This window comes from Hemicordylus capensis, chromosome 2 (genome assembly GCF_027244095.1).
Source record: "Hemicordylus capensis ecotype Gifberg chromosome 2, rHemCap1.1.pri, whole genome shotgun sequence".
Lineage (NCBI taxonomy): Eukaryota > Metazoa > Chordata > Lepidosauria > Squamata > Cordylidae > Hemicordylus > Hemicordylus capensis.
The window spans coordinates 207999668-208018962 of NC_069658.1; the positions used below are offsets into that span (position 1 = coordinate 207999668).

Sequence of the window (19295 nt, forward strand, 5' to 3'; positions counted from 1 at the left end):
GAACTAACTGAAGTTTCCGAACGACATACAAAGGCAGCCCCAAGTAGAGCGCATTGCAGTAGTCAAGCCTGGAGGTTTCCAGCTGATGCACCTCTGTTTTGAGGTCATCCTGCTCTAGGAATGGACGCAGCTGTCGAATCACCCTAAAGTGATAAAAAGCACTCCTGGCCACGGCCTCTACCTGAGATATCAGGGTGAGGTCTGGATCCAGGAGTACCCCCAAGCTGCGTACCTGCTCCTTCTGGGGGAGTGTAACCCCATCCAGCACAGGGAGATCTAACTCGCCCCTCAGATTCTGATATTTATTTATAAAATAAATATGATAGATAGATAGATAGATAGATAGATAGATAGATAGATAGATAGATAGATAGATAGATAGATAAAGCGTACCTTACCTCAATGTGTAGGCAGAAATCATAGGTGTGAAGAACATAATCTGCTATGACACACAAATGCAGATGGCAAGCTCTATCTTAGAAGAGGCAATCCCTCTCTTCTCACAAACAATAGGGAATGCCTCTTCCAAGACAAGGCCTGCTACGAGACACACGCACAGAAGGCAAGCATCATATTAGAAGAGACATCCCCCCATTTCTCTCACAGAGTAGGGAATGCCTCTTCCAAGACAAGGTTTGCTAGGAGACACATGTGCAGAAGGCAAGCATCACCTCAGAAGAGGTATCCCTCTTCTGAGGGAATGCCTCAGAAGGGAATGCCTCTTCTTAAAAGGAATCTAGCGCCTGCACTTCTTAGTATTTGTCTTTTTTAAAAAAGCATAGTATTTTTCAAACTCTGCTGCCGGATGAGGTCTTTCTAAGCAGGTCATCTAAACACCACCCCGGTATCAAATAATCCACACTGCCCAAATTGACAGACTCACTCTTTGCTAATGATTTTGGGGTAGGTTTTCACCAGGTAGTCCGAGATATTCCGTCCAGTAAGATTCAGGAGGATGTCACCAGTATTTCTCAGCATCTAGAACGGGGACCTGTGATTATCATCACACAAAACAATAGACAACCACAACCAGAGCAACTACGTCAGAGGCAAAAAGCTCTGGGCAACGTGGGTACAGACAACACGCCGTTGGAGAACTACTACAGAGCTTGTCCCCCTCCAAGCTAATCTGCAACACGGGGACACAACCCCTCACGCTTTACCTGAGGAGGAGGTAGCCCTCCGGCCGCTTCGGGGCAGTCCGGGAGCATCTTCCGTGCCACCCGGGTGCTGCACTCACATCCCGGCGACGGATGAGCCATCGTCCAGTTGCCATTTTTAAACATTTCCACCACAGACCAGGACGCTTGGGGGACGACGAACCCTTGTTCGTGGAAAGTTGGTGGACAGGGCGGCTTCCTGAACCCCACAACACAAGCGGCAGGAAGAAGAATGCAAGCCACCAACATCAGAATCATGCAGGATACTAGGGTACCATGAGACATAACTCATCCACTCAACCGCAGCTCTGCAACCCACAGAGAAGCCGCCGGAAGGCTGAATGAAGCCTGAACTTTAACCCCCAAATCACTCTGGAGACTTTTTCTAGAGAACGAGGGGGGGGAAAGCCCAGATCTCCCAGTTGTCCCAAAATGCAAAACACCGTCATTGGTTCAAAATGATCAGGCATCTTGTAATTGTTGGGCTGAGGTTTGATGTGCCTGTTTCGTTTATTCCTGCCATGTGCATTTTGTATGTAGACATCTCTTCCAAAAAGTAAACACACACAAACGGTTCAAAAATAATAATAAAGACTTCTGTCCTCGAATTAAAGAGCTGGCTTCAGATTAGACAGCAAGAGAGATTATTCTGCATGCTATGGAACCGAACTGGTTCAAAAGCAGTTTGAATTGGTTCTCGAGCCTCTCTTTAACCATAGCGTTGAACTAGAATGGAAAATTTTAATAGCTCAGCTCTCTGCTTATTGAGGGTGATGTAAATCAACTTGATTTATATCAATCCAACCCAGGGCTTGGAATCAGAGGTTTCGCCCGGTACCTAGATAAGACGTTTTCTGGGGATCACAGTACACACACACACACAGAAACACCCCAGTTGCATTTCCATTGCATCAACCCCTGCTAACTTGGCAAAGAGGCACCTTTTAACGTGTTGATTCTCTTTATTTAGCAAGGGGAGAGTAACTGGCCCGATCCACCCCCAGCACAGTACCTCCAGTGACTGTTGCTTATGTTTCTTTTTAGATTGTGAGCCCTTTGGGGACAGGGAGCCATCTTATTTACAGGTGAGACTCGGAAAATTAGAATATCGTGCAAAAGTCCAATAATTTCAGTAATGCAAATTAAAAGGTGAAACTGATATATGAGACAGACGCATTACATGCAAAGCGAGATAAGTCAAGCCTTAATTTGTTATAATTGTGATGATCATGGCGTACAGCTCATGAAAACCCCAAATCCACAATCCCAGAAAATTAGAATATTACCTAACCAAGAAGACAAGGATTGTAGAATAGAACAATATCGGACCTCTGAAAAGTATACAGTGTACTGTGCTTGATTGGCCAGCAAACTCGCCTGACCTGACCCCATAGAGAATCTATGGGGCATTGCCAAGAGAAGGATGAGAGACATGAGACCAAACAATGCAGAAGAGCTGAAGGCCGCTAATGAAGCATCCTGGTCTTCCATAATACCTCATCAGTGCCACAGGCTGATAGCATCCATGCCACGCCACATTGAGGCAGTAATTGCTGCAAAAGGGGCCCAAACCAAGTACTGAATACATATGCATGCTTATACTTTTCAGAGGTCCGATATTGTTCTGTTCTACAATCCTTGTCTTCTTGGTTCCATGTAATATTCTAATTTTCTGAGATTGTGGATTTGGGGTTTTCATGAGCTGTACGCCATGATCATCACAATTATAACAAATTAAGGCTTGACTTATCTCGCTTTGCATGTAATGCGTCTGTCTCATATATCAGTTTCACCTTTTAATTTGCATTACTGAAATTAATGGACTTTTGCACGATATTCTAATTTTCCGAGTTTCACCTGTATTTATTACTTCTCTGTGTAAACCGCCCTGAGCCATTTTCGGAAGGGCGGTATAGAAATCTAATTAATAATAATAATAACAACTCTGCTCCAGCACACATGCTTCTCCTTGCCTTCTAGGACAAACTCTATGGTCCAGGAGGACCAAACAGAGCCCAAGGACACAGTTCAGGGTACTCACCATTCTGAAGTATCCCGCATGCACTTGGTTCCAAATCCGGGATCATCTAAAAGGGCTCCTAGGAGTGGGGCGGAGTCTGCATCACCTGGGGACTCATCACTGTGGCGGGAGGCGGGGCAGGAAAAGAGGTCCGCATGAGGAACGACATTTTATTTCAACTGGCACAGTGCACTCCAAGCATACGGTGCCAGACAATGAGCAGGAAGGGAATAAAGATTATACCTGAAAAAGGTGAGCTGAGGGTCGTACATCCACGGCTCAAGATGCAGCGGGGGGTATTTCCCAAAGGGAGGGGTGATCAGGCTGAACAGCAAGGCAATGCACACGAAAACGGCCGGAAGCACAATCTGAAAATGGAGGGATCAGTCATCCACAGGGAGACCCACCCTGCGTGCCCTGAAAGGGAGAGATCACCCCCTGCTAACTGAGCAGAGACACCTTTTTAAAGGGTTGATTCTCTTGATTGAGCAGGGGGAGAGCAACCGGCCCTCTCCATCCCCAGCACAGCACCCCTCCAGGGGCCACTGCTGGTGTCTCTCCTATGTTTCTTTTTTAGATTGTGAGCCCTTCGGGGACAGGGAGTCATTTTTATTTATTTATTTATTTATTTATATCTACGTCAACCTCTTTGGGAACTTGTGTTGAAAAGAGTATATACATATATGGTGTTGTTGTTGTTGTTTGTTAATTATTTTTATTTGTTTATTTATTTGATTGATTGATTGATTGATTGATTGATTTCTATACCGCCCTTCCAAAAATGGCTCAGGGCAGTTTACACAGAGAAATAATAAATAAATAAGATGGATAACTGTCCCCAAAGGGCTCACAATCTAAAAAGAAACACCAGATAGACACCAGCAACAGTCACTGGAGGCCCTGGCCTGGAGGTGGATAGGGCCAGTTACTCTCCCCCTGCTCAGTAAAGGGCCAGTTACTCTCCCCCTGCTCAATAACGTAAGATAGACACCAGCAACAGACACTGCAGGAATGCTGAGCTGGGGATGGAGAGGGCCAGTTACTCTCCCCCTGCTCAATAAAGAGAATCACCGCATTAAAAAGGCTCCTCTTTGCCCATTCAGCAGGGGTCTAACAGGTGTTAGCAGGTGTAGTCTTGGTACTGGTAGAAGGAGGCTGCCGTACTTGCGCGAAGAACCCTCTTGTGCTGCGACGGGCGTACAGCAGCCGCTTGACGAAGAGGGCGCGGAGCTGCTGGTACGTCAGTGCCCAGCCCGTCAGTCGGCGGGAGCCCTGAGCGGCCGTGCCCCGCAAGAGGTCGGTCTCTTTGGCTTCGTCCACTGTTGAAAGAAAGCAGGCGGGGTCAAGAACCAGGCAGGAAAGAGCCAAACTGGGCTGAAGCGCAAGCGCTGAGACTTTATAGGGCCTGGTGGGGGTCAGGTGACTGGACACACAAGTAGGTTGGGACCACAGCCTAGAGGGTGCCCTGGAGACTGCTGTGAGCCCCAGTTCAAGGCAGCGGATTGGGTCCAGAGTATTTAAGAGAGTGCCTTCTTCTTCATGAACCCTGCCACCTATTAACATCACTGGGGCAGGTCCGGGTGTGGTTGGTGGCATCCACGAACCACCGGCTCGTTGGGTGGCAACCCAACAGCAGGCACCCAAAGGTGCAGAAGAAGGCAACCAAGATGACCAGGGGCCTGGAGCACCATTCTTATGAGGCAAGGCTACAACACCCGGGGCTATTTAGTTTAGAAAAAAGACGACTGCGGGGAGACATGAGAGAGGTCTATAAAATCATGCATGGAGTGGAGAAAGTGGACAGAGAGAAATTCTTCTCCCTCTCCCATAACACTAGAACCAGGGGTCATCCCATGAAATTGATTGCCGGGAAATTTAGGACCAACAAACGGAAGTACTTTTTCACACAGCGCATAATCCACTTGTGGAATTCTCTGCCACAAGATGTGGGGACAGCCAACAACCTGGATGGCTTTAAGGAGGGTTTGGATCACTTCATGGAGGAGAGGTCTATCAACGGCTACTAGTCTAAGGGTTATAGGCTACCTCTAGCCTCAGAGGCAGGATGCCTCTGAGTACCAGTTGCAGGAGAGCAACAGCAGGAGAGAGGGCCTTCCCCTTTCAACTCCTGCCTGTAGGCTTCCAGCGGCAGCTGGTGGGCCACTGTGTGAAACAGGATGCTGGACTAGATGGGCCTCCTTGGGCCTGATCCAGCAGGGCTGTTCTTATGTTCAGCCCTTCTCTAGGGTTGCCCCGGGGTTTTGGAACACAATCCCAAATGAAATCAGAACCTCCCCATCTCTGGCTGTTTTTAAACAGCTTTTGAAAACACGCCTGTTTCATCAGGCTTTTAGTTTATGATGTTTTCAAGTTTTATTTAGGGTAACCTGAATATCTTTTTAACATGCCACGTAATGGCGCAGTGGGGAAGTAACTTGCCTAGGGAGCAAGAGGTTGCTGGTTCGAATTCCCCCTGGTATGTTTCCCAGACTATGGGAAACCCCTATATCGGGCAGCAGCGATATAGGAAGATTCTGAAAGGCATCATCTCATACTGCGTGGGAGGAGGCAATGGTCAACCCCTCTTGTATCCTACCAAAGACAACCACAGGGCTCTGTGGACACCAGGAGTCGACACTGACTCAACGGCACAACTTTACCTTTTAATGTGTTTTCACATGGTTTTTAGGTCTTAGTTGTTGTTTGGTTAAATTGTAAAATGCCCTGAGATTTCATATAGGGCGTCATCAAAATGCAATCAATCAATCAGTCAATCAAAACTGCTATCACTACACTGCCATCTTACAAAAATGCTGAATCTGTTCTAAACTTGCAGGCCACTTTGTGGTCTTCAAGCGTGGCTGTCCTCCAAATCCCCTTCCCCCTCTTCTCTACACTGTTTGTTCATTTAGATTTAAAAACACACACACACACAAAAGCAGCCTTCCCATCCAAAGGAAGTTCAAAGGGGCTTGCACAGAAACGTAAAAACAAAAATGGGAAACAAAATTCAGAGTGGGCAGGAGGACCAGAACAGATTAAAAGGCAGCAAAGGAAGAAAACCAACTCATTAAAGGCCTGACGGAACATCCAGGTCTTTAATGCAGCACATGTAGTGGGGGAGGCAGAAGGATGTACTGAGGCAGGGAGTTCCACATCTTAGGAGCTGACACAGAGAAGGTGGTGCTGGAGTAGTCATAATTTTATAAACCTGGTTTCATAAGTGGGTCATAAGTGGGTCAGGTTGGTTTTATAAACCTGATTTCATAAGTGGGTCAAGTTGATGGGCCTCTTCCTCCCCCGCCCTCCCAATCCCCCCTCACCTCACAAACACATGTCCCGTGTGTACAAGAGAACCCTGAACTGTTTACCTTTCTTCTTACATCTTGCAACTTAGCCGAACGACAAAGGAAGGCAGGAGAGAACAGAGTGAAGATTATCAGCATAAGTCGTCCTTTCTGGCTGTAGGCGCTTAAATGCTAACAGGATTGTGTGCACAGTGCCTTCCAGATGCCTCCAAATTCCACACCCACCCAACCCAGATCCTGAAAAAATTGCACATCGTTTACTTTGACCCCGCTTTTCAAGGTGGATCCAAAGCACGGACAAGGATTCGGCCACCTGGACGGGGCTCCCGTTGATGAAATGAGTGGGGAGACGATGTGATGGGCTGTCCATGGTGCTCAAGTGACCAGGTACTTTTTAATTTTTTTAAAAAAAATAATGACCCACCCCTTAGGCTTCAGGGGTCCTCTTGAGCCATAAGAACAAGAAGCCTGAAAGGCTTCAGAGGCGCCGCCTTATGAGCGGAGTGCCGGTCTTGTGGTAGCAAACATGACTTGTCCCCTTTGCTAAGCAGGGTCCACCCTGGTTATATTTGAATGGGAGACTTAATGTGTGAGCACTGCAAGATATTTCCCTCAGGGGATGGAACCGCTCTGGGAAGAGCATCTAGTTTCCAAGTTCCCTCCCTGCCTTCTCCAAGATAGGGCTCAGAAAGATTCCTGCCTGCAAACCTGGGAGAAGCTGCTGCCAGTCTGTGAAGACAATACTGAGCTAGATAGACCAAGGGTCTGACTCAGGATATGGCAGCTTCCTAGGTTCCTATGAGAGCTAAAATTCCAGGAGACCAAATTCCACAGTAGGTTTGGAAACTACAGCGTGCAACACAGACACATTTTATTCTAACCTTTTATTGATTCAAAGTTATATCTCACCTTACATTCCCCCCCCCCACACACACACAAATATTCTATTGCAGTCTACTCTGACTGGCAGCAGCTCCCCAGAGTCCTTCCCAGCCCGGCTAACCTGCAGTCCTTTTGCCTGGAGTCACCAAGAATTGGACTTGGAACCTCCTGCTTACAAAGCAAGTACTCTGCCACTGAGCTATGGACGTTCTTGATGAAAATATGAAGGCGGTCTTATGCAGAGCTCCCTAGGGTCCTTTCTCACGGCTGATCCCTGAAATCCAGGGAGATGTTGGGGATTGAACATGGGACATTCTGCACACAAAGCACCCATGGAAAGGTGGGATCGAGGAGACCAGGACCAGGAAACCTAAAAGGGCTCCGCTGAGATGGAGACAACATCCGATCAAGTTCGGGACCTCTGAGCTCTCCGGGCTCCTGAAAGTGGCCTGGTCTTGTGGGCCCCTGAGGGAGACTGGAATCGAGGGTATCAAGTCTGGCTACCCCCCCCCCCGCCGCCCACCAGACCCCTTACCCAGTTCGGCTGCTTCCATGTCCTCCCCAAGGGTGTACCTGGACACTGGTGTGGATGTTCTAAAACTCTGACGATTTGTGTCTATATCACCTACAAAACAGCAAAAGGAAAATAAAATACGACGGTAGGGGGAAATCTGCTTTTAAGGCCTTGGGTTTACCCAAATGTTATTATTTTGATAGTTTCAAGACTCCCTCGTGCGTCCAGGGGATTTGCCTGCACATCACAGCAGTGAGAGACAACAGCTTTACATCACCTGAGGTGCCACTGTCACACGGGGAGCCTTTCACATGTGCCACGTCGTTCGAGCCTGGCTACCATTTCCTTCACATGGCCACCGATCTCCCCCAGAGTTGAGGCAAACATTGCAAACCCGTGAGAGACAGATTCCCATGCCCAGAAATTACAAATCTCAGCAATATCTCTATTAAGGTGGTCCTCTAGGATTCTAGCGCTGGACATCTGCTACTAATGTGGTAGCATCTGCTGCTAATGAGAGCCAGTGTGGTGTAATGGTTAGAGTGTTTGACTAGGACCGGGAAGACCCGAGTTCAAATCCCCATTCAGCCATGAAACACACTGGGTGACTCTGGGCCAGTCACATATCTTTCAGCCTAACCTCCCTCACAGGGTTGTTGTGAGGATACACATAACCATGTACACCACTCTTGGGCTCCTTGGAGGAATACATAAATATAAATAAATAAATAAAAATAATGTCTCAAAAATCTGCTAGTACTAATGTCTCAAATAGGACATTATAGAACTGGACAGCTCATTGAAAGTGTTGACTTGGTGTGCGGCAGCTGTGAAAAGGGCAAATGCCATGCTAGGGATCATTAGGAAGGGGACTGAAAATAAAACAGCTAATATTATAATGCCCTTATACAAAATGATGGTGCGGCCACACCTGGAGTATTGCGTACAATTCTGGTCACCACATCTAAAAAAGGACATTGTAGATATGGAAAAGGTGCAGAAGAGGGCAACCAAGGTTATCAGGGGCCTAGAGCACCTTCCTTATGAGGTAAGGCTACAACACCTGGGGCTTTTTAGTTTAGAAAAAAGACGACTGCGGGGAGACATGATAGAGGTCTATAAAACCATGCATGGAGTGGAGAAAGTGGAGAGAGAGAAATTCTTCTCCCTCTCACATCACACTAGAACCAGGGGTCATCCCATGAAACTGGTTGCCAGGAGGAAATTTAGGACCGACAAAAGGAAGCACTTTTCCACAAAACACATAATTAACCTAGGGAGCTCTCAACCATGGGATGTGGTGATAGTCACCAACCTGGATGGCTTTAAGAGGGGCTTAGACAATTTCATGGAGGACAGGGCTATCAATGGCCAAGAGTTGGTGGCTATAGGCGACCTCTAGCCTCAGAGGCAAGATGCCTCTCAATCCCAGTTCCAGGGGAGCAACAGCAGGAGAGAGAGGGCATGCCCTCACCTCTTGCCTATGGGCTTTCCAGAGGCATCTGGTGGGCCACTGTGAGAAACAGGTTACTGGACTGGATGGGCCTTGGGCCTGATCCAGCAGGGCTGTTCTCATGTTCTCGTGTTCTTATTTACAACTATTACTGCTGCTACTTACTGTATATACCAACTTTCAACAAAAGTTCTATGAACAGTTTACATCTGATGGATGGCTTACCTTCTGCATCCACACCAGTGTCCTCTGCCACCTTCAAGAAGATCTGGAAGAAGGACAAACCAAAATTCTCTCTGTTCTTTCCATAACTGCTCAGTATGATTGTGTTTTGTCTGCATTTTATTTCACTTAATAATTGGATTTTACCAATGTGCCTGAGTGCTTCTGAGCACAGAACACTACTAAAAAGTAATCCAGATGGGATCGTAACACATGATTGCACCAAGATTCTTTGTGTGGGGGATTTTACTGATGACTCCTAAGCATTGGGAACAACACACACTAGAAGAAATCCTGATGCAATTCTATGTGCGACCACATCAAGACTACTTCTGTGTAGTGTGTTATCAACACTTTTGTGCAGTGTGTCATCGATGCATTTGAGTGTGCCATTCATGTACAGGATGAAGACAGGAAAGAAGCAACCACTGTGGGAGAACAAGCACATGCCTAGGGCTCTGTGCAAAATTTTGGAAGCATCCCTAGCAGAATAGATGGATTCTAAAGTACTTTCCAGCTGACGGTTTTTTAAATTAACTTCTGAAAAGTCAGCCAGGCCACGATGAACCATTTAAAAAGATACCTCTTCCAAGCTGGTATCGGAGATGCCGTAGCCAGAGATGCCCAGTTCGCCCAGCCGAGCATCCAACTCCTGGAACAGCTTTCCAAAGGCACCGTCTTTGGCTCCACTGTAGGGTAGGACGTAGAGGACTTCCTGGCCGATATCCTCTGCCAGGCGCGACCCAGGGACAAGCTTTTGGACCAGCGCCGTTAGCTGGGATACATCTGCATAAAGCCAGAACTGGGTTATAGGGAAGGTTGTGGAGAATTGGTGCAATGGGTCATAAGAACCTAAGAACAGCCTTGCTGGATCAGGCCCAAGGAGGTCCATCCAGTCCAGCATCCTGTTTCGCACAGTGGCCCATCAGATGCCGCTGGAAGCCACAGGCAGGAGTTGAGGGCTTGCCCTTTCTCTCCTGCCATTACTCCCCTGCAACTGGTACTCAGAGGCATCCTGCCTTTTGAGACTGGAGGTGGCCCACAGACCTCCGACTAGTAGCCATTGGTAGACCTCTCCTCCATGAAGTCATCCAAACCGCTCTTAAAGCCATCCAGGTTATTGGCCGTCACCACATCTCGTGGCAGAGAATATCACAAGTGGATGATGCGTTGTGTGAAAAAATACTTCCATTTGCTGGTCCTACATCGAGTCAGTCTCTTGGTCCATCTAGCTCACAACTGTCTACACTGACTGGAAGCAGCTCTCGGAAGGTTTCAGGCTCAGGAGGTCTTTCCCAGCCCTACCTGGAGATGCTGCCAGGGATTGAACCTGGGACCTTCTGCATGCTAAACCGATGCTCAGCCACGGAGCTACGCCCCATGGCCTCTCCTTCAATAGCATTCAAGAGGAACATCATAGTTGCTGGGCTGGATCAGACCAGAACATCAACCTAGTTCTGAGGTGGGAACATCCCTACATACCCCACAGACAGATCAGCATTTTCCTCTTGGGAAAGGTGTTCCCTCTAAGGGGTGCGCACGTGCGCACGCTCCCAAGTGTTTTTTTAATGTCCGATCACTTAATTTTAGATTCCGCCCAGGTTGAATCAGCAAGGTCCCCCCCCCCACCACCTCTCAATATACGGTGCACACACACTGCCTTGATACTGCCACCCAGAACAAAACACATTCCACCCACAGATGAAAACCTTGGAGATAACGCTGGCCCCAATCCCAGATTGCTTGAGTTGTATTTTCCTGCACCTTTTTCCAGCACCACAGTATCCTTTTCCAGATGAAGGAAGGGATCGGCGGCTATCAACAGCTACTAGTCGGAGGGCTACAGGCCACCTCCAGCCTCCAAGGCAGGATGCCTCTGAGCCCCAGTTGCAGGGGAGTCACAGCAGGAGGGAGGGCAGGCCCCTTTCAACTCCTGCCTGTGGCTTCCAGTGGCATCTGGTGGGGCCACTGTGCAAAACTAGACTAGATGGGCCTCCTTGGGCCTGATCCAGCAAGGCTGTTCTTATGCAGAAGGGCTGGGCGGGGTGGGGGGTGGGAAGCAAACACCTCCACATAATTTCCCCAACCCCTGAATGGTGGGTCGCCTGGCCCCATTTCAACAAGAGGCTTGGGGTCCATCAGTGTCCCCCACTCCACTGCAGTTGTGGGCACAAGGCAGCAAGGTTTTCATGCCTTCCTTGGTGCTCCTGACCAGCTCTAGCCCTTTTCCGATGCGAGACTCGAACCCATGAATCCCAGTCCAAAGCCCAGCTCTCTGTCCACTGAACCAGATGGACTCTCACCCAAGGTGGTCGACTCGCTGTTCTGATCACTACCCAGGCCGGTGTCACAGCTCCGTTCCGAATCACTGTCGGCCTACGGAAAGAGAGCGGCGTTGAAAAGCGCGGCCTGAAGAAGCCTACTAAGCGAGCCCTTAACCGATGCTTGCTACAGAAGAGGTGGAACTCGAACCCAGTACTCCCATTTGTACAGCAAAGGCTTGAAAAGAAGGGGCACTCCAATCGCTGAATTGGTCCCTGTCTGTTGGGGAAATCATCTGCTTAATTTAACTCACATGTTGTTACAAGCACTTTACAGATGAAGACACAGCAGAAAAGTTTGTATAACCAGCTGGTTCACACAATCATCAAATGCTGGTTAAAGGCTGGGCTACCCACATTTTAATGCTTGTGTGAACTTGCAAAATTCCCTCCAGCTCAGGTTCCTTGAACTAAGGTGACCCCGATTCTCTATCCTGTTCTAAACCAAGGCAGGAGCAAAAGAAAGCTCTCTGACCTTGCCTTCCTGGTCGTGTGAACCCACTCACCTTTTCTACCCGGCTATCAGGGCATAGCAGCCATGGCAACAATAGAGAGCTGTGGCTCCAGGGACTCTAGCCCTGGAAGTGCCGCTCTGCAAAGCACACTCTATGATCCAGTTTATTCAGTCGCCTCAGCAGGGCTGGGTCTGCCTCCTGCTCCTCCATGGCCACTCAGAGGGCAGCTGCTGATGTAATAAGGCTTTCACCTTCTGCTGGAAGCACAAAGCATGCTGGGACAGCAGACGGGCCATCGGAAGACTTTCCATGGTGGAGCGGGGCTTAAAACGCTTGATTTGACCAATGGACGCCATGGCTGTCTTGATAGTGTGTTCTGTGAATTTGCAAACCCAAATGGAGGTTCTGAGCATGTGGAGGAGATAAAGTAGGCGTTCTCACACCTTCCAGCCTGCCCCCATATGGTCATGTGAACTAGCCTATTATTTATTCAGTACTGGCACAAAGGAGTTTTAAGAGAATATCTTCTTCATTATGAGCCACACCGCCCATTGAGGTCGTCTGGAGAGGTCCGTCCCCAGTTGCCGCCAGCTCGGCTGGTGGCCACACGGAGAAGGGCCTTCTCGGTTGCTGCCCCGAGACTGTGGAATTCGCTCCCTACTGAAACACGATCCTCCCCATCTCTGACCATTTTTAAAAAGCATTTGAAAACCCCTCTCTTCACCCAGGCCTTTTCAGCTTTTTAAGTTTTTAAGTTTTAATCTGTTTTTTGACGTTTAGATTGTCTAAATTGTTTTAAGATTCTTGTGTATGTTTTAACCTGTTTTATATGATTGTTAACCACCCAGAGACGAAAGTTTGAAATCCATACAGAGCTTGTTTCTTTGAGATAACATTTGCTGAAATCCGATCTCTTTGTAATAATAAATAAATAATAATAAACTTTAAAAAAATATTTCAGCATGGGTATTTCTTCTTGAGGAGACAACTTACAGTTATTATAGAGATCCCTGCCAAGGTCCCTGCTAGTTTTCCCCACGGAGCACAGGGGTGTCTCCCCCCCCAAAAAAGGTTCCCCTTTTAGGAGTAATTTCTAACTGGGAAGATGGGTCAGGAGGAAAGGTGATGCCTTCCCCCCAGTGCCATGCCACCGTTCAATTCAGCCCCAACCCCCCGCCCCCAATCATGTCTTGATTGGTCCTAGGGATGCATCCCCGGCATCGTTTCCCGGTCACCTTCTTGCCAGTGGGTGTGACGCCATTGGCGGTACCCGCCGCGCCGGCTGGCTCACGCGGGCCGCCCACCTCCCGTTTCACCAGGGTCAGGTAGTAGCCGGTGCCCAGCTTGCTCTTGAGGAAGAGCGAGGATCCGCAGCAGCAGAGCCGCCCCTGGGAGATGATCGCGATGCGGTCGCCAAGCAGATCCGCCTCGTCCATGTAGTGGGTCGACAAGATGATCGTCCGGCCTGGCGGGGCAAAAGCAGAGGGGACTTCCTTGCGGGGCGGTCTGGCTTGCTCTGGCCCCTCTTCATTCTTCAAAGAGACTGCCCCCCCCCGCCGAGCTCCGGGGCGGCACAGGCCACCTTCCCGGCATCCTGCCGAGTCCCAAGAGTTGCCCCCGCCTCGTCCCCACTGCCACAAGCCAGCTCAGACCTGCACGGTACTTTAACAGCAGCTCCCAGATGCCTCGGCGGGAATAAGGGTCAACGCCGGCTGTGGGCTCGTCCAGAATGACCACCTTGGAGCCGCCCACAAAGGCAATGGCCACAGAGAGTTTGCGTTGCATCCCCCCTAAGCCGGGAGGAGACAAGAAAAATTCATTTCAGAGAACCAGGTGGTCCAGCCAGCCCAGGACTGTCGACTCTGGCCAGCAGCAGCCCTCCAGACAGAGAGCAACCCTCTCTCAGTCACCTGCTACATTATACTTTTATTTTTTTTAAGCTGGAGAAGGCAGGGATTGAACCTGGAACCTTCGACTTTCAAATCAAGCACTCTGTCAATGAGCTACAGCTCGTCTCCGTGAAGGAGAGAAAAGTCTACCTCCCCACTCCTTTCTCTTGTCTTAGGGGACAGTACCCTATGACATGATCCCCCACACACACACCCGCAACATGATCCATGCTCATGACATGATGCACCCCACCAACATGATCCATGCTTTTTAGTTCAGAAAAAAGACAGCTGCAGGGAGACATGATAGAGGTCTATAAAATCATACATGGAGTGGAGAAAGTGGAGAGAGAGAGATTCTTCTCCCTCTCACATCACACTAGAACCAGGGGTCATCCCATGAAATTGATTGCCAGGAAATTTAGGACCAGCAAACGGAGGCACTTTTTCACACAACGCATAATCGGCTTATGGAATTCTCTGCCACAAGACGTGGTGACAGCCAACAACCTGGATGGCTTTAAGAGGGGTTTGGATAACTTCATGGAGGAGAGGTCTATCAATGGCTACTAGACGGAGGGCTATCGGCCACCACCAGCCTCAAAGGCAGGATGCCTCTGAATACCAGTTGCAGGGGAGTAACAGCAGGAGAGAGGGCATGCCCCTTTCAACTCCTGCTTGTGACTTCCAGCGGCATCTGGTGGGCCACTGTGTGAGACGGGATGCTGGACTAGATGGCCTTGGGCCTCATCCAGCAGGGGTGATCTTATGTTCTTATGTGCCCCAAAACTCACCTGACAGGTTCTTGGTCTGTGCCTGTCGCTTGTGGGGCAGCCCCACATCTTGTATGATCTGCTCCATCTCCTCTCGGACCTGCTGTCCAGAGAGGCCCTTCAGTCGTCCATAAAACCAGATGTGCTCCTCCACCGTCAGGCTGGAAACAGATGGAGAGGGGAGAGGTGGGTTAATCTTCATTTGAAGTGCTCCGAGCAGGGATAGAACTACAATTGAGTAAGTGTGTGCAATGAACATGAGCCACCACTAGGGGGAGCCAAGCCCAAATTTCCAACTTAAATCATGATTTCCCCATAAGGATCAATGAGAAACTTAAATATATTAAGAACTCCCAAAAGGCTGGGCAGAAAGCTCAGAAATTTAACATCACGCTTACATGATGGTAGCATTAAATATGCAGACGTTCAAGGAAATCAGTCCACTGGTTGATTTTTAATGAATTTTTAAAATAAGTTTTTAAAAAAATTAAAATTGATGAATGTTTAAGTTTTTAAAAGCATTTTTTAAAATGTATTAAAAATCAACTGGTGGCCTGATCTCCTTGAATGTCCATACATTTAATGCTACCATCCTGTGCTACCACCACGTGGATTTTGAGAACTTTCTGCCCAGCCATTCTGGGGTTTATAACATTTGGGCAGGGGGTGCAAAAATGTGGGAGAACTACACCTTCTTTATGAAGGCAAAGGGGCAGTTTCCTCGAAATGAGGCTTGAATGAAGGACAGAGTAGGGGATTCAACTGTTTAAAAGTGTCGTGACAGCTTTGTTTCATGGCATAAACTTTCCAAAAGTTCTGGAATTTAATTTTTAAAGAAGGTTCTAAAACGGTTTCAGAGCTTTCTGCCCCACCATTTGGCAGTTAGTTATCTTTTTGAGCTTCCCATTGACTCCTGTGAGGAAATTATCCGATGGGACCCATGTTCAATCCTTGCTCCCTTCAGAGCTTCTTATATACTGCCCCCCACTCAACCCAATACCGCCACTATGGCATCTTTGATAGCTAGTCTGCTTCCCAGTCTGCATTCTCTGCCTGCCTCCAGTCAGGCGGCCCAATACTGACGGCCTCACATCTCATCTGCTACAGGGAAACAACAAGAAAAGCATCATCCACAGCATTTATTGAACACCTTTGGAGCATCCAGAGCATGTCAACAGCATCAGATATGAACATTTATACTCCGCTTTGGAGGGGGTCAAGGCAGCAGAGGAGGTGGTCTCTGAACACCCACCACATCTCCCCAGCTGGTTCCTCCCTCCCATTGATGACGTCCACCACCATCCCCACCCATTCCCCGTGGCCTTACATGTCAAAGAGGACGTTGTGCTGAGGGCACATCCCCATGGTCTTCCGTATGATGTCCATGTCGGAGCAGATGTCCCGCCCCAGAACATAAGCCGTGCCTGAACTGGGGGTCAGCAGGCCAGTCAGAACGGACCTAGAATTCAGGGCAGGGGAGGTCGCAATTGGGAAATAAGCACCAAGACGAGCCTTTCTCAGCTGTAAAACGAGCAACCGGCTTCAGAAAGGTGGAGCAACAGATTCATCCCTAAATTGACGGTGCCCAAACGGTCTTCTCTAGTCCTCCCTGGAGATGCTGCCAGGGGTTGGACTTGGGACCTTCTGTTTGCAAAGCAGGTGTCCAGCCACTAAGCTAAGCTGCCTCCTATTGAGTCAGGCCCTTGGCCAACTAGCTCAGTACTGTCTACTCTGACTGGCAGCAGCTCTCCAGGGTTTCAGAGAGAGGGTCTTTCCAAGGCCCACCTGGATATGCTTGCAAGGATTGAACCTGAGACCGCCCCGAAGTACTATACAGCCAACTCTCTAGAAGAATACACAAAGCTGCTTTCTACTGAGTCAGGCCTTTGGTCCATCTAGGTCAGTGCCGTCTACTCTGGCTGGCAGCAGCAATCTGGGGGTCTCAGATGGCGTCGCTCCCAGCCCTGTCTGGAGATGCTGCCAGAGATTGAACCTGAGACCTTCTGCACACAAAGAAGATGCTCTTCCACTGGGCTATGGCTCTGGTCTTTAGAGGAGAGCTGGTCTGGTGGTAGCAAGCATGACTGGTCCCCTTAGCTAAGCAGGGTCCACCCTGGTTGCATATGAAAGGGAGACTAGAAGTGTGAGCACTGGAAGAGATTCCCCTCAGGGGATGGAGCCACTCTGAAAAGAGTATAAGAAGGTTCCAAGTTCCCTCCCTGGCAGCATCTCCAAGATAGGGCTGAGAGAGATTCCTGCCTGCAGCTTGCCTGCAGCTTTGGAGAAGCTGCTGCCGGTCTGTGTAGACAATACTGAGCTAGGTAGAGCAAGGGTCTGACTCAGTATACAGCAGCTTCCTATGTTCCTATCTCCTTTGCCCCCCAACATCTTCCAGCCCCAACTTACATCGTGGTGGTCTTGCCGGCTCCGTTGTGCCCCAAAAAGGACGTGATCTGGCCCTCGTAGAAGTTGAGGCTCAACCCGTTGACGGCGATTTTGCTGCTGCTGTGGTAGATCTTGACTAGATTGCGGATGGAGACACCCACTTTCAGGTGCCCAGGAGGCTCCTCCACCAACACTGGGGAAGGAAGGGAGAGGGAGAGAGAGAGAGCCCCACCCGACCAGATGTGTGATTCTGCAGCTGTGTGTTATCATGAATGGAGTTATAGCCTGACTTCATGGGCAGCACATTTTCAGAAGGGAATTGATAAACTGGAACGGCTCCAGAAGAGGGCGACAAAAAAGAGGAGGGGTCTGGAAGCCAAGACCCACGAGGAACAGCTGGAGGAGCAGAGTATGTTTGCCTGGAGAAGAGAAGGCTAAGCGGAGATATGAGAGTCGCCTTCTAAGGTCTGAAGGGGTGTCCCATAAAGGGAGGAGTGGGCTTGTTTTCTGTGGCTCTTGAGGGCTGCACTGGAACCAATGGGTTGGAATGATCAGGAGGCAGATTTAAGTTAGACATTCGGAAGCAGTTGGCCACTGGAACAGCCTGCCTCATGCACTGGAGGACTCTTCTCTAGAGGTTTCAATACAGGGACATCTGTCAGGGATGCTGAAAGCAACCACAAAAGTGGAGTTTGGGCATACTGGGTCTATCCCAACATGCTGATTTTGAGTGTATTTCTTTATAAAACACACACAGACACACACAGACACACACACACACCCCTACTCTGCCTTTCTACATTAAACAGAACACTATGGGGGATTTTTGCATTTTTCAGAAAGCTGGGAGAGGAAAAAATAGCCCATAAGAATACATTGGATGGTAATATCATGTAGATCTTTATTGGGGTTCATAAGCACGGCCTCAGCGACCAGGAAAGTGGATTTTCAGCATGCAGGGACCACCCCAACACATGGATTATAGTGGGCAAATCTGAGGAATTGTTGCATTTCATAGAAAACAGACAGCGAACATTCTTCCTTAAAAATGTCACCAGTTGGAGTATCATGTAGGTTTTTACTGGGCATCTTAAGTACACCCTGGCAGATTCCTGCAATGAGCAGGAAGGTAGGCTAGAGCAGGGTTTTTCAACGTGTGGGTCCCCAGATGTTATTGGACTTTAACTCCCATAATCCCCAGCCCCAGTGGCCTTTGGTTGGGAATTATGGGAGTTGAAGTCCAATTACATCTGGGGACCCACACGTTGAGAAACCCTGGGCTAGAGGACCTTAAGTCTGTATCTCTCCCAGATCATTGCCTCAACAGAGTTCAGCCCAGAACAGGAGAGAAGGTTGGATGAGGGGGTGGGATTAGCCTCCCCCAACACAATGTCCCTATGTACTCTCTATATTTACTGCTATTCTGTCCTATGAGAAGATAGGTGCGTTTGCAGACTATATTGTGGTGGTGCAGACTATATTGTGGTGGTGGTGGTGGTGGTGGTGGTGGTGGTTATGGGGAGAAAACCTGGACCCCTACTTAGTGGAATGGCCTCCACTACGGGGAACCCTTTGTGGGATGCAATCAGTGTTCCCTCTAAGAGAGGGAACATAGTGTAGAGAGCCAGCATAGTGTGGTGGTTAGTGTGTTGGACTAGGACTGGGAAGACCTGAGTTCAAATCCCCATTCAACCATGAAACTCAGTGGGCGACTCTGGGCCAGTCATGCATCTCTCAACCTAACCTACCTCGCAGGGTTGTTGTGGGGATAAAAATCACCATGTACACCACGCTCTGAGCTCCTCGGAGGAAAAGCGGGATATAAGCATGAAAATAAATAAATAAAAGGGATTCCCAGATGTTGTTGACTACAACTCCCAGAATCCCCAGCGAAAGGCCATTGCAACTAAAGA

At 48.8% G+C, this 19295-nt stretch overlaps 1 protein-coding gene across 6 annotated transcripts in view; it reads right to left on the reverse strand.

The window, feature by feature from the left end:
- Nucleotides 1–19295, reverse strand: part of ABCA7 (ATP binding cassette subfamily A member 7) — a 90353-nt gene that overhangs the window by 31025 nt on the left and 40033 nt on the right. For 5 of the 6 annotated variants that reach the window (XM_053304077.1, XM_053304075.1, XM_053304078.1 and 2 more), the window contains 15 exons: nt 17404–17575; nt 16325–16456; nt 15019–15158; nt 13988–14125; nt 13571–13800; nt 11863–11935; nt 10143–10345; nt 9563–9605; nt 7906–7995; nt 6552–6572; nt 4345–4499; nt 3424–3548; nt 3202–3300; nt 1164–1359; nt 884–978 (listed from right to left, as the gene is read on the reverse strand). In XM_053304077.1, the coding sequence (XP_053160052.1) occupies nt 884–978; nt 1164–1359; nt 3202–3300; nt 3424–3548; nt 4345–4499; nt 6552–6572; nt 7906–7995; nt 9563–9605; nt 10143–10345; nt 11863–11935; nt 13571–13800; nt 13988–14125; nt 15019–15158; nt 16325–16456; nt 17404–17575 (1912 nt within the window). The remainder of the gene's footprint in view (nt 1–883; nt 979–1163; nt 1360–3201; nt 3301–3423; nt 3549–4344; nt 4500–6551; nt 6573–7905; nt 7996–9562; nt 9606–10142; nt 10346–11862; nt 11936–13570; nt 13801–13987; nt 14126–15018; nt 15159–16324; nt 16457–17403; nt 17576–19295) is intronic. The other variant, XM_053304076.1, reaches the window with a different exon arrangement.